Here is a 16,582-nt window from a genome sequence, read left to right as displayed (position 1 = left end):
AAGGGCGGTTCGTTGCTCCAGAGCCTTTCCGTTCACCTTCACACTCCTGGGCCAGACTACACTCAATCATATGACCCAGTGAAGAGATGAGTCTTCAGTAAAGACTTAAAGGTTGAGACTGAGTTTGCGTCTCTCACATGGGTAGGCAGACCGTTCCATAAAAATGGAGCTCTATAGGAGAAAGCCCTGGAGTTGATTGATATACTTACGTTACAGTCGTTGTTGAAATGCGGAGTCGATTGATATTATTTTACTGCAGTAGTTGTGGAAGGAGAAGGAGGAGGCGGAGTCGATTGATATTCTTACATATCAGTAGTTGTGGAAGGAGGAGGAGGTAGAGTCGATTGATATTCTTACACTGCTGTAGTTGTTGAAGGTGGAGGCGGAGGCGATTGGTATTCTTATACTGTAGTAGTTCTTGAAGGAGGAGGGAGAGGCGGAGTCAATTGATATTCTTATACTGTAGAAGTTGTTGGAGGAGGAGGAGGCAGAGTCGATTGATAATCTTATACTGCGGTAGTTGTTGAAGGATGAGGAAGAGGCGTAGTCGAATAATATTCTTATACTACAGTAGTTGTTGATCGAGAAGGCGGAGTCGATTGATATTCCTATACTACAGTAGTTGTGGAAGGAGAAGGCGGAGTCGATTGATATTATTTTACTGCAGTTTGTTGAAGGAGAAGGAAGAGTTGATTTATATTCTTACATTGCAGTAGTTGTTGGAGGAGGATTCGATTGATATTCCTATACTGCAGTACTTGTTGAAGGAGAGAGAGAAGGAGGAGGCAGGGTCTATCGATTTTCTTATAATGCAGTATTTGTTGAAGGATGAGGAAGAGGCGGAGTCTTTTGGTATTATTATACTGCATTAGTTGTTGAAGGAGGAGGAAGAGAGGAGTCAATTGTTATTCCTATACTGCAGTACTTGTTGAAGGATGAGGAGGTGTCGTCGATTGATATTCTTATACTGCTGTAGTTGTTGAAGGAGGAGGAGTCGATTGATATTCTTGTATTCTTGTACTACAGTAGTTGTTGAAGAAGGACAAGGATTCGATTGATGTTCTTGTACTACAGTAGTTGTTGAAGGAGGATGATTAGGAGTCAATTGGTGTTCTGATACTGCAGTAGTTGTTGGAGGATGGGGTGACATTCTAATAATGATCTTGTACAGTATTGAACATCAAGAAAGCAGTCGCTGTACAGTATTTGCAGTCTATTGTTGACGTTTTAGTACCCTTCTTTTACACCAGACTAGTTAATATAGACAATGAATATGTTTCAAATGACTCTCTATTTCCTATATTTTTATCCAGATCCCAATAGGCCCTAGTCAGAAGTAGTACACTATATTGGGAATAGGGTGCCATTTGGAACGGGCCCTATAAAATCAAAATGTAAACGTTTGTAAGAAAAGTAACTAGCACAAATACTGTATAACAGCCCCTAACCTCTGACCATTACAATAACAGCAGAGGTTACAATTATTATAATTTTTTAAATATTTATTTTGGGGGGGCTGCTATGATATTTATGCCTCTGCTTTCTCATTCAACATTATTCACTATTCGTTCAGGATTTTCCGTAATCATGGCAGCATCCACATTAATATAGAAATGTTTAGAAACATACCGTTTTCTTATTTACAACAAAAGTGACTCCAAAATGACACCACGTTATTACAATAATTTCTATTGGGCACAAAATAATCTGAAACACAACCAAAGCAAACAACAAATGCATCCAACAATTTTGTAGAGTCACTATCTTGATGTAGTCATTGGTGTTAGGAATATGGGACCAAATACTAACCTTTTTGTTACGCTCGTCGTCGGATGATAAATGACCGGACCAAGGTGCAGCGTGGTAGGCGTACATTCTCTCTTTATTTGAAAACGAAACACCGGGGGAAAAACCATGAACACAAACCGACCGTAATGCTAGTCGTGCATAAAGCAACAAACAAAGACAAGATCCCACAAAACCCAAAAGGAAACTGACAACTTATATCTGATTCCCAGTCAGAGACAATGATAGACAGCTGCCTCCGATTGGGAATCAAACACACCAACATAGAAACAGAAAACCTAGAATGCCCACCCTAATCACACCCTGACCTAACCAAATAGAGAAATGGAAAGGCTCTCTGAGGTCAGGGCGTGACACTTTTGACTTCTTTAATACACATATAAGTGATTTTGTCCAAATTCTTTTGGTCTCTTAAAATTTCTAAACAGTGCCCGATAAGGATCAAAATACCCTCAACTTAAAGATGACAGTCTGCAATTTAACCTCATGGTCTGTGTATAATTGTAAATTCAAAGTGCTGAAGAACAGAGCTAAAACCACAAAAAATATCACTGGCCCAATACTTTTGGAGCTCACTGTACACTAATACAATGACTCTTCACCAGTCTGCTGGTTTGCACTGGCCTCATACAGCCGTAGGCTTATGCATCCAGTATTGTAATGGATACTACCATTGCGGTTACCGTAAGTCAAAAGTTTGGTCAGTCAAAAGTCAATGTAAGTCAAGTTGTACATTGTCTTATTGTCTATGCTGCTGTAGGAGGTACTTCATTGTGTTATTGTCTTTGCTACTGTAGGAGGTACTTCAGATGGAGACCCAGATGGGAGGGAAGCTGCTGGATGAACCAAAGACCCTGAACTTCAAGGACAGCACCCACAACCTGCGCCTCTCTGTCCACGACGTCCCCCACGGACAGTGGAAGAGCAAGCTGCTCGCCAAGTACCAGGTGAGCTCATGGTGAAACTTTAAAGTTGTCATAGAAGTTGTCGTACACCTTTACTGGTCTGCTCGACTGGTATGGCGATACAGTGATTGAAAATGACCATGTACTTGCAATATATAGTGAATAAATGGTGTGTGTGTGTGTAGGAGATCCCCTTCTACCAGGTGTGGAGTGGCTGCCAGCGAACACTTCACTGCACCTTCACCCTGGAGCGGTTCAGCTCCAGCACCACAGAGCTCAGCTGTAAGCTGTGTGTCCGCCAAGTAGAAGGGGAGGGGCAGATCTTTCAGCTCAGCAGCACTTTGTCTGAGGTGAGACTCAAACCTCACACCACCGTTTACTGGATACACTGTACACACTGTACACTCTGTGTGTGTGACTCAAATGGCACCCTAATTCATATGTAGTGCACTACTTTTGACCAGGGCTCTGGTAGTGCACTACTTTTGACCAGGGCTCTGGTCAAAAGTAGTGCACTATAAAGGTTGCCATTTGGGATCCACTCTCTGACTATAGCACTCTCTGACTATAGCACTCTCTGACTATAGCACTCTCTGACTATAGCACTCTCTGACTATAGCACTCTCTGACTATAGCACTCTCTGACTATATAGCACTCTCTGACTATAGCACTCTCTGACCTTCTGAGGTAAAACCCAGCTCTGACTACACTCCAGACCTAAACCAGCTCTGACTACACTCCAGACCTAGACCAGCTCTGACTACACTCCAGACCTAGACCAGCTCTGACTACACTCCAGACATAGACACTCCAGACCTAGACCAGCTCTGACTACACTCCAGACCTAAACCAGCTCTGACTACACTCCAGACCTAGACCATCTCTGACTACACTCCAGACCTAGACACTCCAGACCTAGACCAGCTCTGACTACACTCCAGACCTAAACCAGCTCTGACTACACTCCAGACCTAGACCATCTCTGACTACACTCCAGACCTAGACACTCCAGACCTAGACCAGCTCTGACTACACTCCAGACCTCCAGCTCTGACTACACTCCAGACCTAGACATTCCAGACCTAAACCAGCTCTGACTACACTCCAGACCTAAGCCAGCTCTGACTACACTCCAGACCTAGACCAGCTCTGACTACACTCCAGACCTAGACCAGCTCTGACTATACTCCAGACCTAGACCATCTCTGACTACACTCCAGACCTAGACCATCTCTGACTACACTCCAGACCTAAACACTCCAGACCTAGACCAGCTCTGACTACACTCCAGACCTAAGCCAGCTCTGACTACACTCCAGACCTAGACCATCTCTGACTACACTCCAGACCTAGACACTCCAGACCTAGACCAGCTCTGACTACACTCCAGACCTAGACCAGCTCTGACTACACTCCAGACCTAGACACTCCAGACCTAAACCAGCTCTGACTACACTCCAGACCTAAGCCAGCTCTGACTACACTCCAGACCTAGACCAGCTCTGACTACACTCCAGACCTAGACCAGCTCTGACTACACTCCAGACCTAGACCATCTCTGACTACACTCCAGACCTAGACCATCTCTGACTACACTCCAGACCTAAACACTCCAGACCTAGACCAGCTCTGACTACACTCCAGACCTAACCATCTCTGACTACACTCCAGACCTAGACCATCTCTGACTACACTCCAGACCTAGACCATCTCTGACTACACTCCAGACCTAAACACTCCAGACCTAGACCAGCTCTGACTACACTCCAGACCTAAGCCAGCTCTGACTACACTCCAGACCTAGACCAGCTCTGACTACACTCCAGACCTAAACCAGCTCTGACTACACTCCAGACCTAGACCATCTCTGACTACACTCCAGACCTAAACACTCCAGACCTAGACCATCTCTGACTACACTCCAGACCTAGACACTCCAGACCTAGACCATCTCTGACTACACTCCAGACCTAAACCAGCTCTGACTACACTCCAGACCTAGACACTCCAGACCTAGACCATCTCTGACTACACTCCAGACCTAAACCATCTCTGACTACACTCCAGACCTAAACCAGCTCTGACTACACTCCAGACCTAGACCAGCTCTGACTACACTCCAGACCTAGACCAGCTCTGACTACACTCCAGACCTAAACCAGCTCTGACTACACTCCAGACCTAGACACTCCAGACCTAGACACTCCAGACCTAGACACTCCAGACCTAGACACTCCAGACCTAGACACTCCAGACCTAGTTCCAAATACTATTTGAAATATTTAGAATACTTGATTGATCGTTTACTTTAGGCTGCCTGGAGTGCAGGATGAGACGAGTATCCTCGTGTGCTTGCCACTCGGTTGGTTCCATTGTGCCAGGCAAGCTCAATCAAGCCCAGCTGAAGGATTTGTGAGATTTAAAACTGTATTTGAACCCAGATTTGTATACCACTATCTGGCTAATATTCTCATCTCCATACCACACTCAAATAAAATAAAATAAAATCACATGTATTTATATAGCCCTTCGTACATCAGCTGATATCTCAAAGTGCTGTACAGAAACCCAGCCTAAAACCCCAAACAGCAAGCAATGCAGGTGTAGAAGCACGGTGGCTAGGAAAAACTCCCTAGAAAGGCCAAAACCTAGGAAGAAACCTAGAGAGGAACCAGGCTATGTAGGGTGGCCAGTCCTCTTCTGGCTGTGCCGGGTGGAGATTATAACAGAACATGGCCAAGATGTTCAAATGTTCATAAATGACCAGCATGGTCCAATAATAATAAGGCAGAACAGTTGAAACTGGAGCAGCAGCATGGCCAGGTGGACTGGAGACAGCAAGGAGTCATCATGTCAGGTAGTCCTGAGGCATGGTCCTAGGGCTCAGGTCCTCCGAGAGAGAGAGAAAGAAATAGAGAAAGTGAGAATTAGAGAGAGCACACTTAAATTCACACAGGACACCGAATAGGACAGGAAAAGTACTCCAGATATAACAAACTGACCCTAGCCCCCCGACACATAAACTACTGCAGCATAAATACTGGAGGCTGAGACAGGAGGGGTCAGGAGACACTGTGGCCCCATCTGAGGACACCCCCGGACAGGGCCAAACAGGAAGGATATAACCCCACCCACGTTGCCAAAGCACAGCCCCCACACCACTAGAGGGATATCTTCAACCACCAACTTACCATCCTGAGACAAGGCTGAGTATAGCCCACAAAGATCTCCACCACGGCACAACCCAAGGGGGGCGCCAACCCAGACAGGATGATCACATCAGTGACTCAACCCACTGAGGTGACGCACCCCTCCCAGGGACGGTATGAGAGAGCCCCAGTAAGCCAGTGACTCAGCCCCTGTAACACTCTGAGTAATATTGTAATCTCAAATCAAATCAAATTGTATTGGTCACATACACGTGTTTAGCAGATGTTATTATGGGGGTAGCAATAAGTAATATCTAACAGTTTCACAACATGTACATAATACACACATCTGAGTAAAGGAATGGAATTAAAAATATATAAATATATGGACGAGCAATGTCCGAGCGGCATAGACTAAGATACAGTAGAATAGTATAGAATACAGTATATGAGATGAGTAATACAAGGTGTGTAAACATTATTAAAATGACTAGTGTTCCAAGTGGCCAGGGATTGGGATATATATAGGCAGCAGCCTCTAATGTGCTAGTGATGGCTATTTAATAACAGTCGGATGGCTTTGAGATAGATGCTGTTTTTCAGTCTTTGTATTTTATTTTTGTTTCACCTTTATTGAACCAGGTAGGCTAGTTGAACACCTTTATTGAACCAGGTAGGCTAGTTGAACACCTTTATTGAACCAGGTAGGCTAGTTGAACACCTTTATTGAACCAGGTAGGCTAGTTGAGAACACCTTTATTGAACCAGGTAGGCTAGTTGAACACCTTTATTGAACCAGGTAGGCTAGTTGAGAACACCTTTATTGAACCAGGTAGGCTAGTTGAACACCTTTATTGAACCAGGTAGGCTAGTTGAGAACACCTTTATTGAACCAGGTAGGCTAGTTGAACACCTTTATTGAACCAGGTAGGCTAGTTGAGAACACCTTTATTGAACCAGGTAGGCTAGTTGAGAACACCTTTATTGAACCAGGTAGGCTAGTTGAGAACACCTTTATTGAACCAGGTAGGCTAGTTGAGAACACCTTTATTGAACCAGGTAGGCTAGTTGAGAACACCTTTATTGAACCAGGTAGGCTAGTTGAGAACACCTTTATTGAACCAGGTAGGCTAGTTGAGAACACCTTTATTGAACCAGGTAGGCTTTATTGAACCAGGTGGCTAGTTGAACACCTTTATTGAACCAGGTAGGCTAGTTGAGAACACCTTTATTGAACCAGGTAGGCTAGTTGAGAACACCTTTATTGAACCAGGTAGGCTAGTTGAGAACACCTTTATTGAACCAGGTAGGCTAGTTGAGAACACCTTTATTGAACCAGGTAGGCTAGTTGAGAACACCTTTATTGAACCAGGTAGGCTAGTTGAGAACCAGGTAGGCTAGTTGAGAACTTTATTGAACCAGGTAGGCTAGTTGAGAACACCTTTATTGAACCAGGTAGGCTAGTTGAGAACACCTTTATTGAACCAGGTAGGCTAGTTGAGAACACCTTTATTTAACCAGGTAGGCTAGTTGAGAACACCTTTATTCAACCAGGTAGGCTAGTTGAGAACACCTTTATTTAACCAGGTGGGCTAGTTGAACACCTTTATTTAACCAGGTAGGCTAGTTGAACACCTTTATTTAACCAGGTAGGCTAGTTTAGAACAAGTAAGTTCACATTTACAACTGCAACCTGGCCAAGATAAAGCAAAGCAGTGCGACACAAACAACAACACATGGTTACACATGGAATAAACAAACATACAGTCAATAACACAATAGAAAAAAAGAAAGTGTATATACAGTGTGTGCAAATGGTGTGAGGAGGTAGGCAATAAATAGGCCATAGTAGCGAATAATTACAATTTAGCAGATTAACACTGGAGTGATAAATGAGCAGATGGTGATGTGCAAGTAGAGATACTGGTGTGCAAAAGAGCAGAAAAGTAAATAATAACCATTTGGGAATGAGGTAGGTAGATTGGGTGGGCTATTTACAGATGGACTATGTACAGCTGCACCGATCGGTTAGCTGCTCAGATAGCAGATGTTTAAAGTTAGTGAGGGAAATATAAGTCTCCTGATTCAGCGCGTGCTACGCATGGGTGTTGTTATCGTGACCAATGAGCTGAGAAAAGGTGGAGCTTTACCTAGCATAGACTTATAGATGTCCTGGAGCCAGTGGGTCTGGCAACGAATATGTAGCGAGGGCCACTTGGGTACATTTGTAAACTATGCTTAGTTTAACCCTAACCTTGCCCCGAACTGCTGCTCTTATGGGTCAGAATATAATCATGTAATTACGTGTCGATGCGGTATCTCCTCGTGGACCGAGTTACGACTTCTCCTCTAATGGCGACACCTCTGTTGTTACCGAGTGTAACTCTCTAATTGTCCACACAATGTCAGTGTCCTTTCTCGTAGTGGTCGGTTTCCTCACCCTTGTTCTGAAAGGAGGTCTTCTGAGGACAGCCAGCCATGTAGCTCAGGGCTCCAGTGTAGGAATGAAAGCAGTGTAGACACGATTCCTTGGAGAGTGGTAACCAGGTGGTCCTGCTTGAATTCACCCTCTTAGACTCAGCTACTCATCGGTAGCATAGATTGTTAAAAGGTTCCTTTATCTTCTTGAACCTGGTGTTGCGTTTTGTTGTTATTGACTACTCAGACCTTGGCTGCAGCGCTTGGTCACCTAGTCATGATGTTCATTCTTAACTCACATGTTTTAGACCCTCGGATCAGAAATGGACGTTCCCGCCTTCAAGTTCTCTGGGCGGAACTAGTTACGAGGCAAAGTCTGGATTTTACTCTACTTTAGACAACTAACTTCACATTTCATCTTTACAAAAACATTCTCTTTGAACTGGACATTTACCACACAATGTCCAGTATGTAAACATCAGGTAAATATTCAAGTTGCAATGTTTTTGTTATAACGTTGTCATTTAACTTTTAATAACATAACAAAAACGACATTCATTTTCATCTTCCATCTATCCTCATTACTACCATTTTGGCTGACGAAACATATTGTCCCAAAGTGAATTTATTGCATGTTACTGTTCTGAGGTAGGTTCTCCATAGCTCTCGATCTCTCCCCCTCTGGTGGGTGTGAGAGATGTCTCTTGTAGGAGTGTGGTCAATGGTAACCTGACCAGACCAGTGTTTTTGCTGAAGTTTACTATAGTATTCACCACTACAGTCATGTCCACAACAACACTACAGTGAATACTAAATCAAATACAAGTGAAAAACTATGTTTTTAATGTCACATACAAAGGATAGGTGCAGTGAAATGTGTTGTTTTACAGGGTATATTGTTCAGCCATAGTAGAGCACATTTAAATTCCTTTCACAAGGACACATCAACAGAGTTTTAACCTTGCCGGGTCTGGAATTCAAACCAGCGACCTTTCGATGACAGGCCCAATGCTCTAACCTCTAGGCTACCTGCCGCCCTACAGTCATGTCCACAAAAATACTACAGTAAATACTATAGTATATCAATATAGTAATACTACATTATTTCAACCATAGTATACTATAGTATTTTTTTCATATGCTTTGTCAGTCTAAATTCTAGCATATAAGCAGACACCACCTGTAGAGAGACGAGAGTTGATATGTTGATGAGGGTATATTCATCAACACACTTAATATCTATGTTGAGGGCCCGTTAGTGTGACTATGAGGGGTTGGTTGTAAAGTGCTGTGAAAAAGCATTTGCCTCCTTTCTGATTTTCCAAATATTTGCATATTTTTTTATATTTAATGTTATCAAATCTTCAACAAAACCTATTATTAGGTAAAGGGAACCTGAGTTTACAAATAACTGAAACAAATTATACTTATTTTATTTATTTAATGAACAGTTTAATCTGCTGTTTGACCCTGTCTGCTGTTGACCCCCATCTGCTGTTAACTTCCCTTTTGTCGTACTTGTGCCTGTTTTTCTGTCGCTGTGTAAAAGCCCTTGTGTGGTCCAGGCTGGGTATCAAACAAAGCTATTTTGATCAATCTGCTTGTCTTTCAGACAGCGTAAGAAGTGCTGTTTCACTAAAAGGGCTAAGTAGACTTGTAATACAAATCATTTGTATCAACAGAGTTTATTTTCCATTTCGTATCAATGATCCCTTTCTTTTTTTAGTAGAATTGCTGTTTTGGCAGTTAGAGGAAAGAGCAGAGCTCTTCAATTCATCAGGAAAAGCATTTATAATCAGGCAGAGTGGCCGACTGGGGTGAAAACAGGAATTATGGGACAATTCCTCCCAGAAAGACATGCAATGTTGTATGTGTTTGTGCGTGCGTGCTTGTGTACTTGTAAGTGTGTGGGAGAGAGAGAACAACAGCCAGATGCAGTATAGAGAGGCTTCAGTGGAGAACAGGCACCATTTTGGTTTTGGAGGAGGAGGAGGAGGAGGAGGAGGAGGAGGAGGAGGAGGAGGAGGAGGAGGAGGAGGAGGAGGAGGAGGAGGAAGAGGAAGAAGAGGAGGAGGAGGAGGAGGAGGAGGAGACACCCTAGCATGTTCACAAGGGTAGTTATTTAACATATGTATTATTCCCTGCTTTGAAATGCCCGCTGTGGGGCTTTTCTATTCGCCTGTTGTTTGAGTAGAGCATCAGCCAGCACACTCACACACACATCCATACACACACATCCATACACACACACACATCCATACACACTCACACACACATCCATACACACTCACACACACACACGCTCACACACACACGCTCACACACACATCCATACACGCTCACACACACATCCATACACGCTCACACACACATCCATACACGCTCACACACACATCCATACACGCTCACACACACATCCATACACGCTCACACACACATCCACACACGCTCACACACACATCCACACACACTCACACACCATCCACGCACGCATGCACTCACACACACACTCACACACACATCCATACACACTCACACACACATCCATACACGCTCACACACACATCCATACACACTCACACACACATCCACACACACTCACACGCCTTCGCACGCACGCATGCACTCACTCACTCACACACACACACACATCCATACACACTCACACACACATCCACACACACTCACACACACACTCACACACACATCCATACACACTCACACACACATCCATACACACTCATACACACATCCTCACACACACATCCACACACACTCACACACACATCCATACACACTCACACACACATACACACACACACTCACACACACAAACAAACACTCACATACATTCATGTTTCATACACATCACAACTGCTGCTACCAGATTTACTATTGCTAATATTGCACAGTTTAAGGACTTGCCCCCCCCCCCCTACTCAGATACATGTCTAAATATTGGACAATAAATTGTGCCTTCCTCTATTAAATGCTAAAATGTTTATTATATTCTACTGCCATGTCTTTTTTATCATTAGACGTTGAAGCAGAGAAGCTGCCGTAGCCCTATTGCATTTGTTCCTGTTCATTACTGTTATTATTATGTTCCTTTCTCTGCCATGAAAAGGACCAGGACTATGCGAATATAGCAACTTGGTAAAGGCCCAAGGGGCACACCCTCTAATGCAATACCATGCCGATTGGCCACATGGTTGGTGGTATAACAAGTGATTGAAAATGCTAACTTTGTAAGGTCAGCCACGCACCCCGTGTGATCTAGAGTAATGACATTCAGTCCGTAGGCACCGAATGACCAATATTTGCAAAACTTGATATATGGCATCTATGGACCAAGGTCTGTAAATGCACTATTCTCCAGACTTGTACGTCAAACACCATGGCCATAACTGACCAATAAACATTCACGTGAGTGTGGTGGGTGTGGTCTGTCACATATATGCATATAAATCAGTCACGGATAAACAGTGTCAAGGCTTAACATATGCAAGCACATTCATATCGACCACACAGTGACGATATAACAGGCACATTTTTTATATACCTGTATCTTCATCTGTCTGACTGAGTGATGGAATTTGGCACACATGCTCAAGGATATAGCTAACATGTAAAATATGGTTGAGGTTGGCCACAATGTGGCGCTGTTGGGCAGAAAAAAAAACATTAATATGTGAACGAACACCTGCTCTTCGAACATCTCAGTCCAAAATAATGGGCATTAATATGGAGTTATAACAGCCTCCACTCTTCTGGGAAAGCTTTCCACTAGATGTTGAAGCATTGCTGCGAGGACTTGTGGGGCTTCCATTCAGCCACAAACATTAGTGAGGTCGGGCACTGATGTGGGGCGATTGGGCTCTAACCCCTAAGCTTAAAATAACCTTCGTCTTCATGGGGACATGTTGTTTAACTATCCTTGTGAGGACTTTGGGGGATATTAGGTCCCCAAAAGCATAGAAGAACCCCCCAGCCCTGTCATCACACAGCTAACACTCTTTGTTTGTCTATCTGTCTGTTCTCCATCTCAGGATACCCAGAACATCGACACGTCTCTCATGGACCCGGCTAGCAACATCACCACCCTGGTGGGGCTCAACGCCTTCCGTATCCCTCTCTCCATCAGACAGAAGCTCTGTGGCAGCCTTGACGCACCCCAGACCAGAGGATCCAATGACTGGAGGATGCTGGCCCACAAACTCAACCTGGACAGGTCAGAGGGAACACCCCAGCACATACAGCGCCTTCAGGAAGTATTCACACCCCTTGACTTATTCCACATTTTGTTGTGTTGCAGCCTGAATTTAAAATGGATTAAACTGAGATGTTGTCACTGGCCTACTTTACCCCATATTGTCAACGTGGAATTATGTTCTTTAAAATTTTTACAAATTAATTCAAAATTAAAAGCTGAAATGTCTTGAGTCAATAAATATTCAACCCCTTTGTTATGGCAAACCTAACTAAGTTCAGGAGTAAAAATATGCTTAACAAGTCACATAAGTTGCATGGACTCACTGTGTGCAGTAATAGTGTTTAACATCATCTATGTACCCCACTCATACACTTATCTGTAAGGTCCCTCAGTCTAGCAGTGAATTTCAAACACAGATTCAACCACAAACAGGGTTGAAAGCCTCGCAAAGAAGGGCACCTATTGGTAGATTGGTAAACAATAAAGAAAGCAGACATTGAATATCCATTTGAGCAAGGTGAAGTTATTCATTACACTTTGGATGGTGTATCAATACACTCAGTGACTACAAAGATACAGGAGAATACAATGTTGTTGATCCATCATCAGTTGTTACTCCACAATATTAACCTAATTGAGAGTGAAAAGAAGGAAGCCTGGATAGAATAAAAATATTCCAAAACATGCAACCTGTTTACATTAAGGCACTAAAGTAAAATTGCAAAGAAATTAACTTTATGTCCTGAATACAAAGTGTTATGTTTGGATCAAAGCCAACACAACACATCACGTGAGTACCAGTCATCATATTTTCAAGTATGGTGGTGGCTGCATCATGTTATGGGTATGCTTGTTATCGGCAATGAATAGGGAGTTTTTTAGGATGAAAGGAAACGGAATAGAGCTAAGCACAGGCAAAATCCTAGAGGGAAACCTGGTTCAATCTGCTTTCCAACAGATACTGGGAGACAAATTCACCTTTCATCAAGACAATAGCCAAATATACACCGGAGTTGTTTACCAAGACAACATTGAATGTTCCTGAGTGGCATAGTTAGAGTTTTGACTTAAATCGGCTTGAAAATCTTTGGCACGACTTGAAAATGTCTGTTCAAAAAATGATTAACAACTAGACAAAGCTTGAAGAATTAAAAACATTATGATATGCAAATATTGTACAATCTAGGTGTGCAACGATCTTAATAAAGACAACGACTCACAGCTGTAATTGCAGGTGATTCTAACATGTATTGACTCAGGGCTGTGGATACGTGTAAATGTGTATGTCATTATGTAAATGATATATCTCTGGATTTCATTTTCAATACATTTCAATTCAGGCTGTACAACAACAAAACGTGGAATATGTCAAGGGGTATGAATACTTTCTGAAGGCTCTGTACATACATACAGCTTCCCATCCCCCAATCCTAACCGTAACCTTTATTGGGGGAAATGCAAAACTGACCCAAGATCAGTGTATAAGGGCAACCTCACCCTACACCCTTGCGCACCACCTTATAAATACACAATGATGTCACATCCTTACCACCTACATCACCCATAATTGTGGTGACCCTTGCCTATGTAGGCAAGCTATGACTGTCCTCGTGGGTTCATCCGATAAGAAGCAGTGGTTAGCAAGACATCAGACATAGACCCATGTTTATCACCAAGATACATTTTTAGATTAAGACAGCTGACACACAAGTGGATGGAGAGAGTGAGACAAGCGAGCAACAGAAGATGAGGAAGGGAGAGCAGGTAGAAGCGGGGTCCTAAAGGCAAGCCTCTCCCCCCTCCTCTCTTGACTGTGCACTGGGGGGGAAGGCAGAGGCTGCTTAAGTTTGTTCACATTTAAGCAACCTCCTCCTCATCCTTAAGTTAGTTCACATCTAAGCAGGAGCAGCCTCATCCTGAATTTATTTCATGTCTAAGCATCCTCCTCATCATTAATTTAGTTCACATCTAAGCAGGAGCATCCTCATCCTTAAGTTAGTTCACATCTAAGCAGGAGCATCCTCATCCTTAATTTAGTTCACATCTAAGCAGGAGTATCCTCATCCTGAATTTATTTCACGTCTAAGCAGGAACATCTTCATCCTTAAGCAGAGGGGTGGAGAGAGAACTGCTCTAAAGATGGCTGCATTATGGTGTTGGACATGAACGCGACCCTGTTTTTTTACCACAAAGGTGTCTCTTGTTGTCTCTCAGGTATCTGAACTATTTTGCCACCAAGTCCAGTCCCACAGGGGTGATCTTGGACCTGTGGGAGGCCCAACACTTCCCAGACGGGAACCTCAACAGACTGGCCGCCGTGCTGGAGGAGATGGGTCGCCACGACAGCCTGGTCCCATGACGACGGAGCACTGACACCCGAGGACCGGACCAGGGGCCATCTGAGTGTGTCTGAGTCACGGACACCGACGGACACAAACAGACCAACGCACAGACAGACAATGTCTTGACTGTCACCCATGGCAATGGGCAGGACAAAAAAAAACACGTGTGGGTGGGAGAAATTAGTGATCAAAAAGACCTTGTTGTTGATGTGTGATCCGAGTCGTTCTCTTTGCTGTGATTATTTTGTATTGGGGGACAACAGAAAGAAAACAAATCCTGGAGATCCCATTGTTATCCTTGGCTGTGCGTTCCTTGGTACAGTCTGCTTTTCTTTATACAGTTTCCTAGGAAACGGTCTATTCTGCTGTCCATATATGTGGATGATTTCCTACTTCAGACTTTACTAACGTATGTAGGCTACTCAGTGACTGTCGCTCAGTCAGAATAGGGAGACAGACAGCGAAAAGGGACAAGTATTGAAGTGGAGTCCTTGGAATAATGTAGTTATGCGATATGGAGAAGCGAATGCAGTCCATTTTATCCGCACCACCAATACTACCCATACATTGGTTCTGTTGATTACATTTAGCTTGTGTTGATTTCCCTGAATATGTTTAATCATGATTTTAATTTCAGGATTCAAGGTGTGGTGAAGAAACTCTTATGTCTTGCTACCCTTTTGTCTAATTTGTTTCGTTGTGGTTTTGTTGATCTCTAGCGCCATCCTGTGGCCTTTGGAAAAATAACATCTATCTTATAATCGTGTCTGAACCGTGTAAATACATGAATAACAAGTACATTCTAATGGCATTATACTATTGCTTTATTGTTAATCATTATTCATTTGTATTGTGATTTATTTTCAGTTAGAGCTGTGAACTGTAGGGAGGGGGCTAGCTAACACATTAGCTTCGTTGTTCGAAATGGCCTATTTTGCAGAACAACTGTGCATTTGAGCACTGGCTGCTTTTGTTGGGGATAAATGTGCAGAGAATTATTGAGGTCAAGCATATCTGGGTCTTACTGATAGAGAATAAAGTGGGTGTGGGTGGGGACTGGAGTATGGTGAAGTTACCCCTAGACACTGATCTTGGGTCAGTTTTGCATTTCCCCGACTAATGGTTAAGGTTATGATTGGAGGAGTCAAAGCTGTACCTAGGGGAAACGTCACCCTGGAGCGGGTGGGACTGCCTGTTTCTGCTCTTGAGTTACACCATATCAAACTGATCTGAGACCAGAGCGGAGAGGCCAATACGGTAATATGGAGAAAAGATGCAATGAATTGTGGACATAAAAGCCTCAGTTGCATTAAGTTGGACTGCCTTATTTTCCCAACTTATACAGGTACATAGTTGAATATGGCTATTTGACTAACTATGTTCTACATTCTGTCCTCCATTATCTCCCTTGATGTCATTCAAAACAGGAGTTTGATTTTGGTTTCAAAGAAAATAAAAATCTTTACCATAGAATAACTAGTTTGGCACGACAATGAGTTGATTTGATAGCATACAGAGATCTGGGGACCAGGCTATAGAATAAAATACATGAAATGACTACATACAACCTTCAATATCAATATAGGTGTTAATAGTAGTCTGTCCCACATCGTATTACGATACTTACAGTATGCATTTCTTCACTGTCATAATGTGGGGCTCAAAACAACTCTTTAGAAATGGAAGACAAAGTTGCACATTAAGCTGTTTGTGTAGATGTGGAGAACCTGCTCAGCTATAGCGTAGAC

At 43.2% G+C, this 16,582-nt stretch overlaps 1 protein-coding gene across 2 annotated transcripts in view; it reads left to right on the top strand.

Moving 5' to 3' along the window:
- LOC112248197 (netrin receptor UNC5C) overlaps window positions 1-16,582 on the top strand; it is a 346,978-nt gene that overhangs the window by 329,699 nt on the left and 697 nt on the right. For both annotated transcript variants that reach the window (XM_042320299.1, XM_042320300.1), the window contains 4 exons: window positions 2,604-2,753; window positions 2,897-3,061; window positions 12,329-12,510; window positions 14,707-16,582. The exon at window positions 14,707-16,582 is cut by the window's right edge and continues 697 nt beyond it. In XM_042320299.1, coding sequence (XP_042176233.1) covers window positions 2,604-2,753; window positions 2,897-3,061; window positions 12,329-12,510; window positions 14,707-14,851 — 642 coding nt within the window. In that variant the 3' untranslated portion in view covers window positions 14,852-16,582. The remainder of the gene's footprint in view (window positions 1-2,603; window positions 2,754-2,896; window positions 3,062-12,328; window positions 12,511-14,706) is intronic.

This window comes from Oncorhynchus tshawytscha, linkage group LG04, assembly GCF_018296145.1.
Source record: "Oncorhynchus tshawytscha isolate Ot180627B linkage group LG04, Otsh_v2.0, whole genome shotgun sequence".
Lineage (NCBI taxonomy): Eukaryota > Metazoa > Chordata > Actinopteri > Salmoniformes > Salmonidae > Oncorhynchus > Oncorhynchus tshawytscha.
The sequence above is the reverse complement of the archived record's forward strand: the minus strand, read 5'-3'. Positions and strand labels throughout refer to the sequence as shown.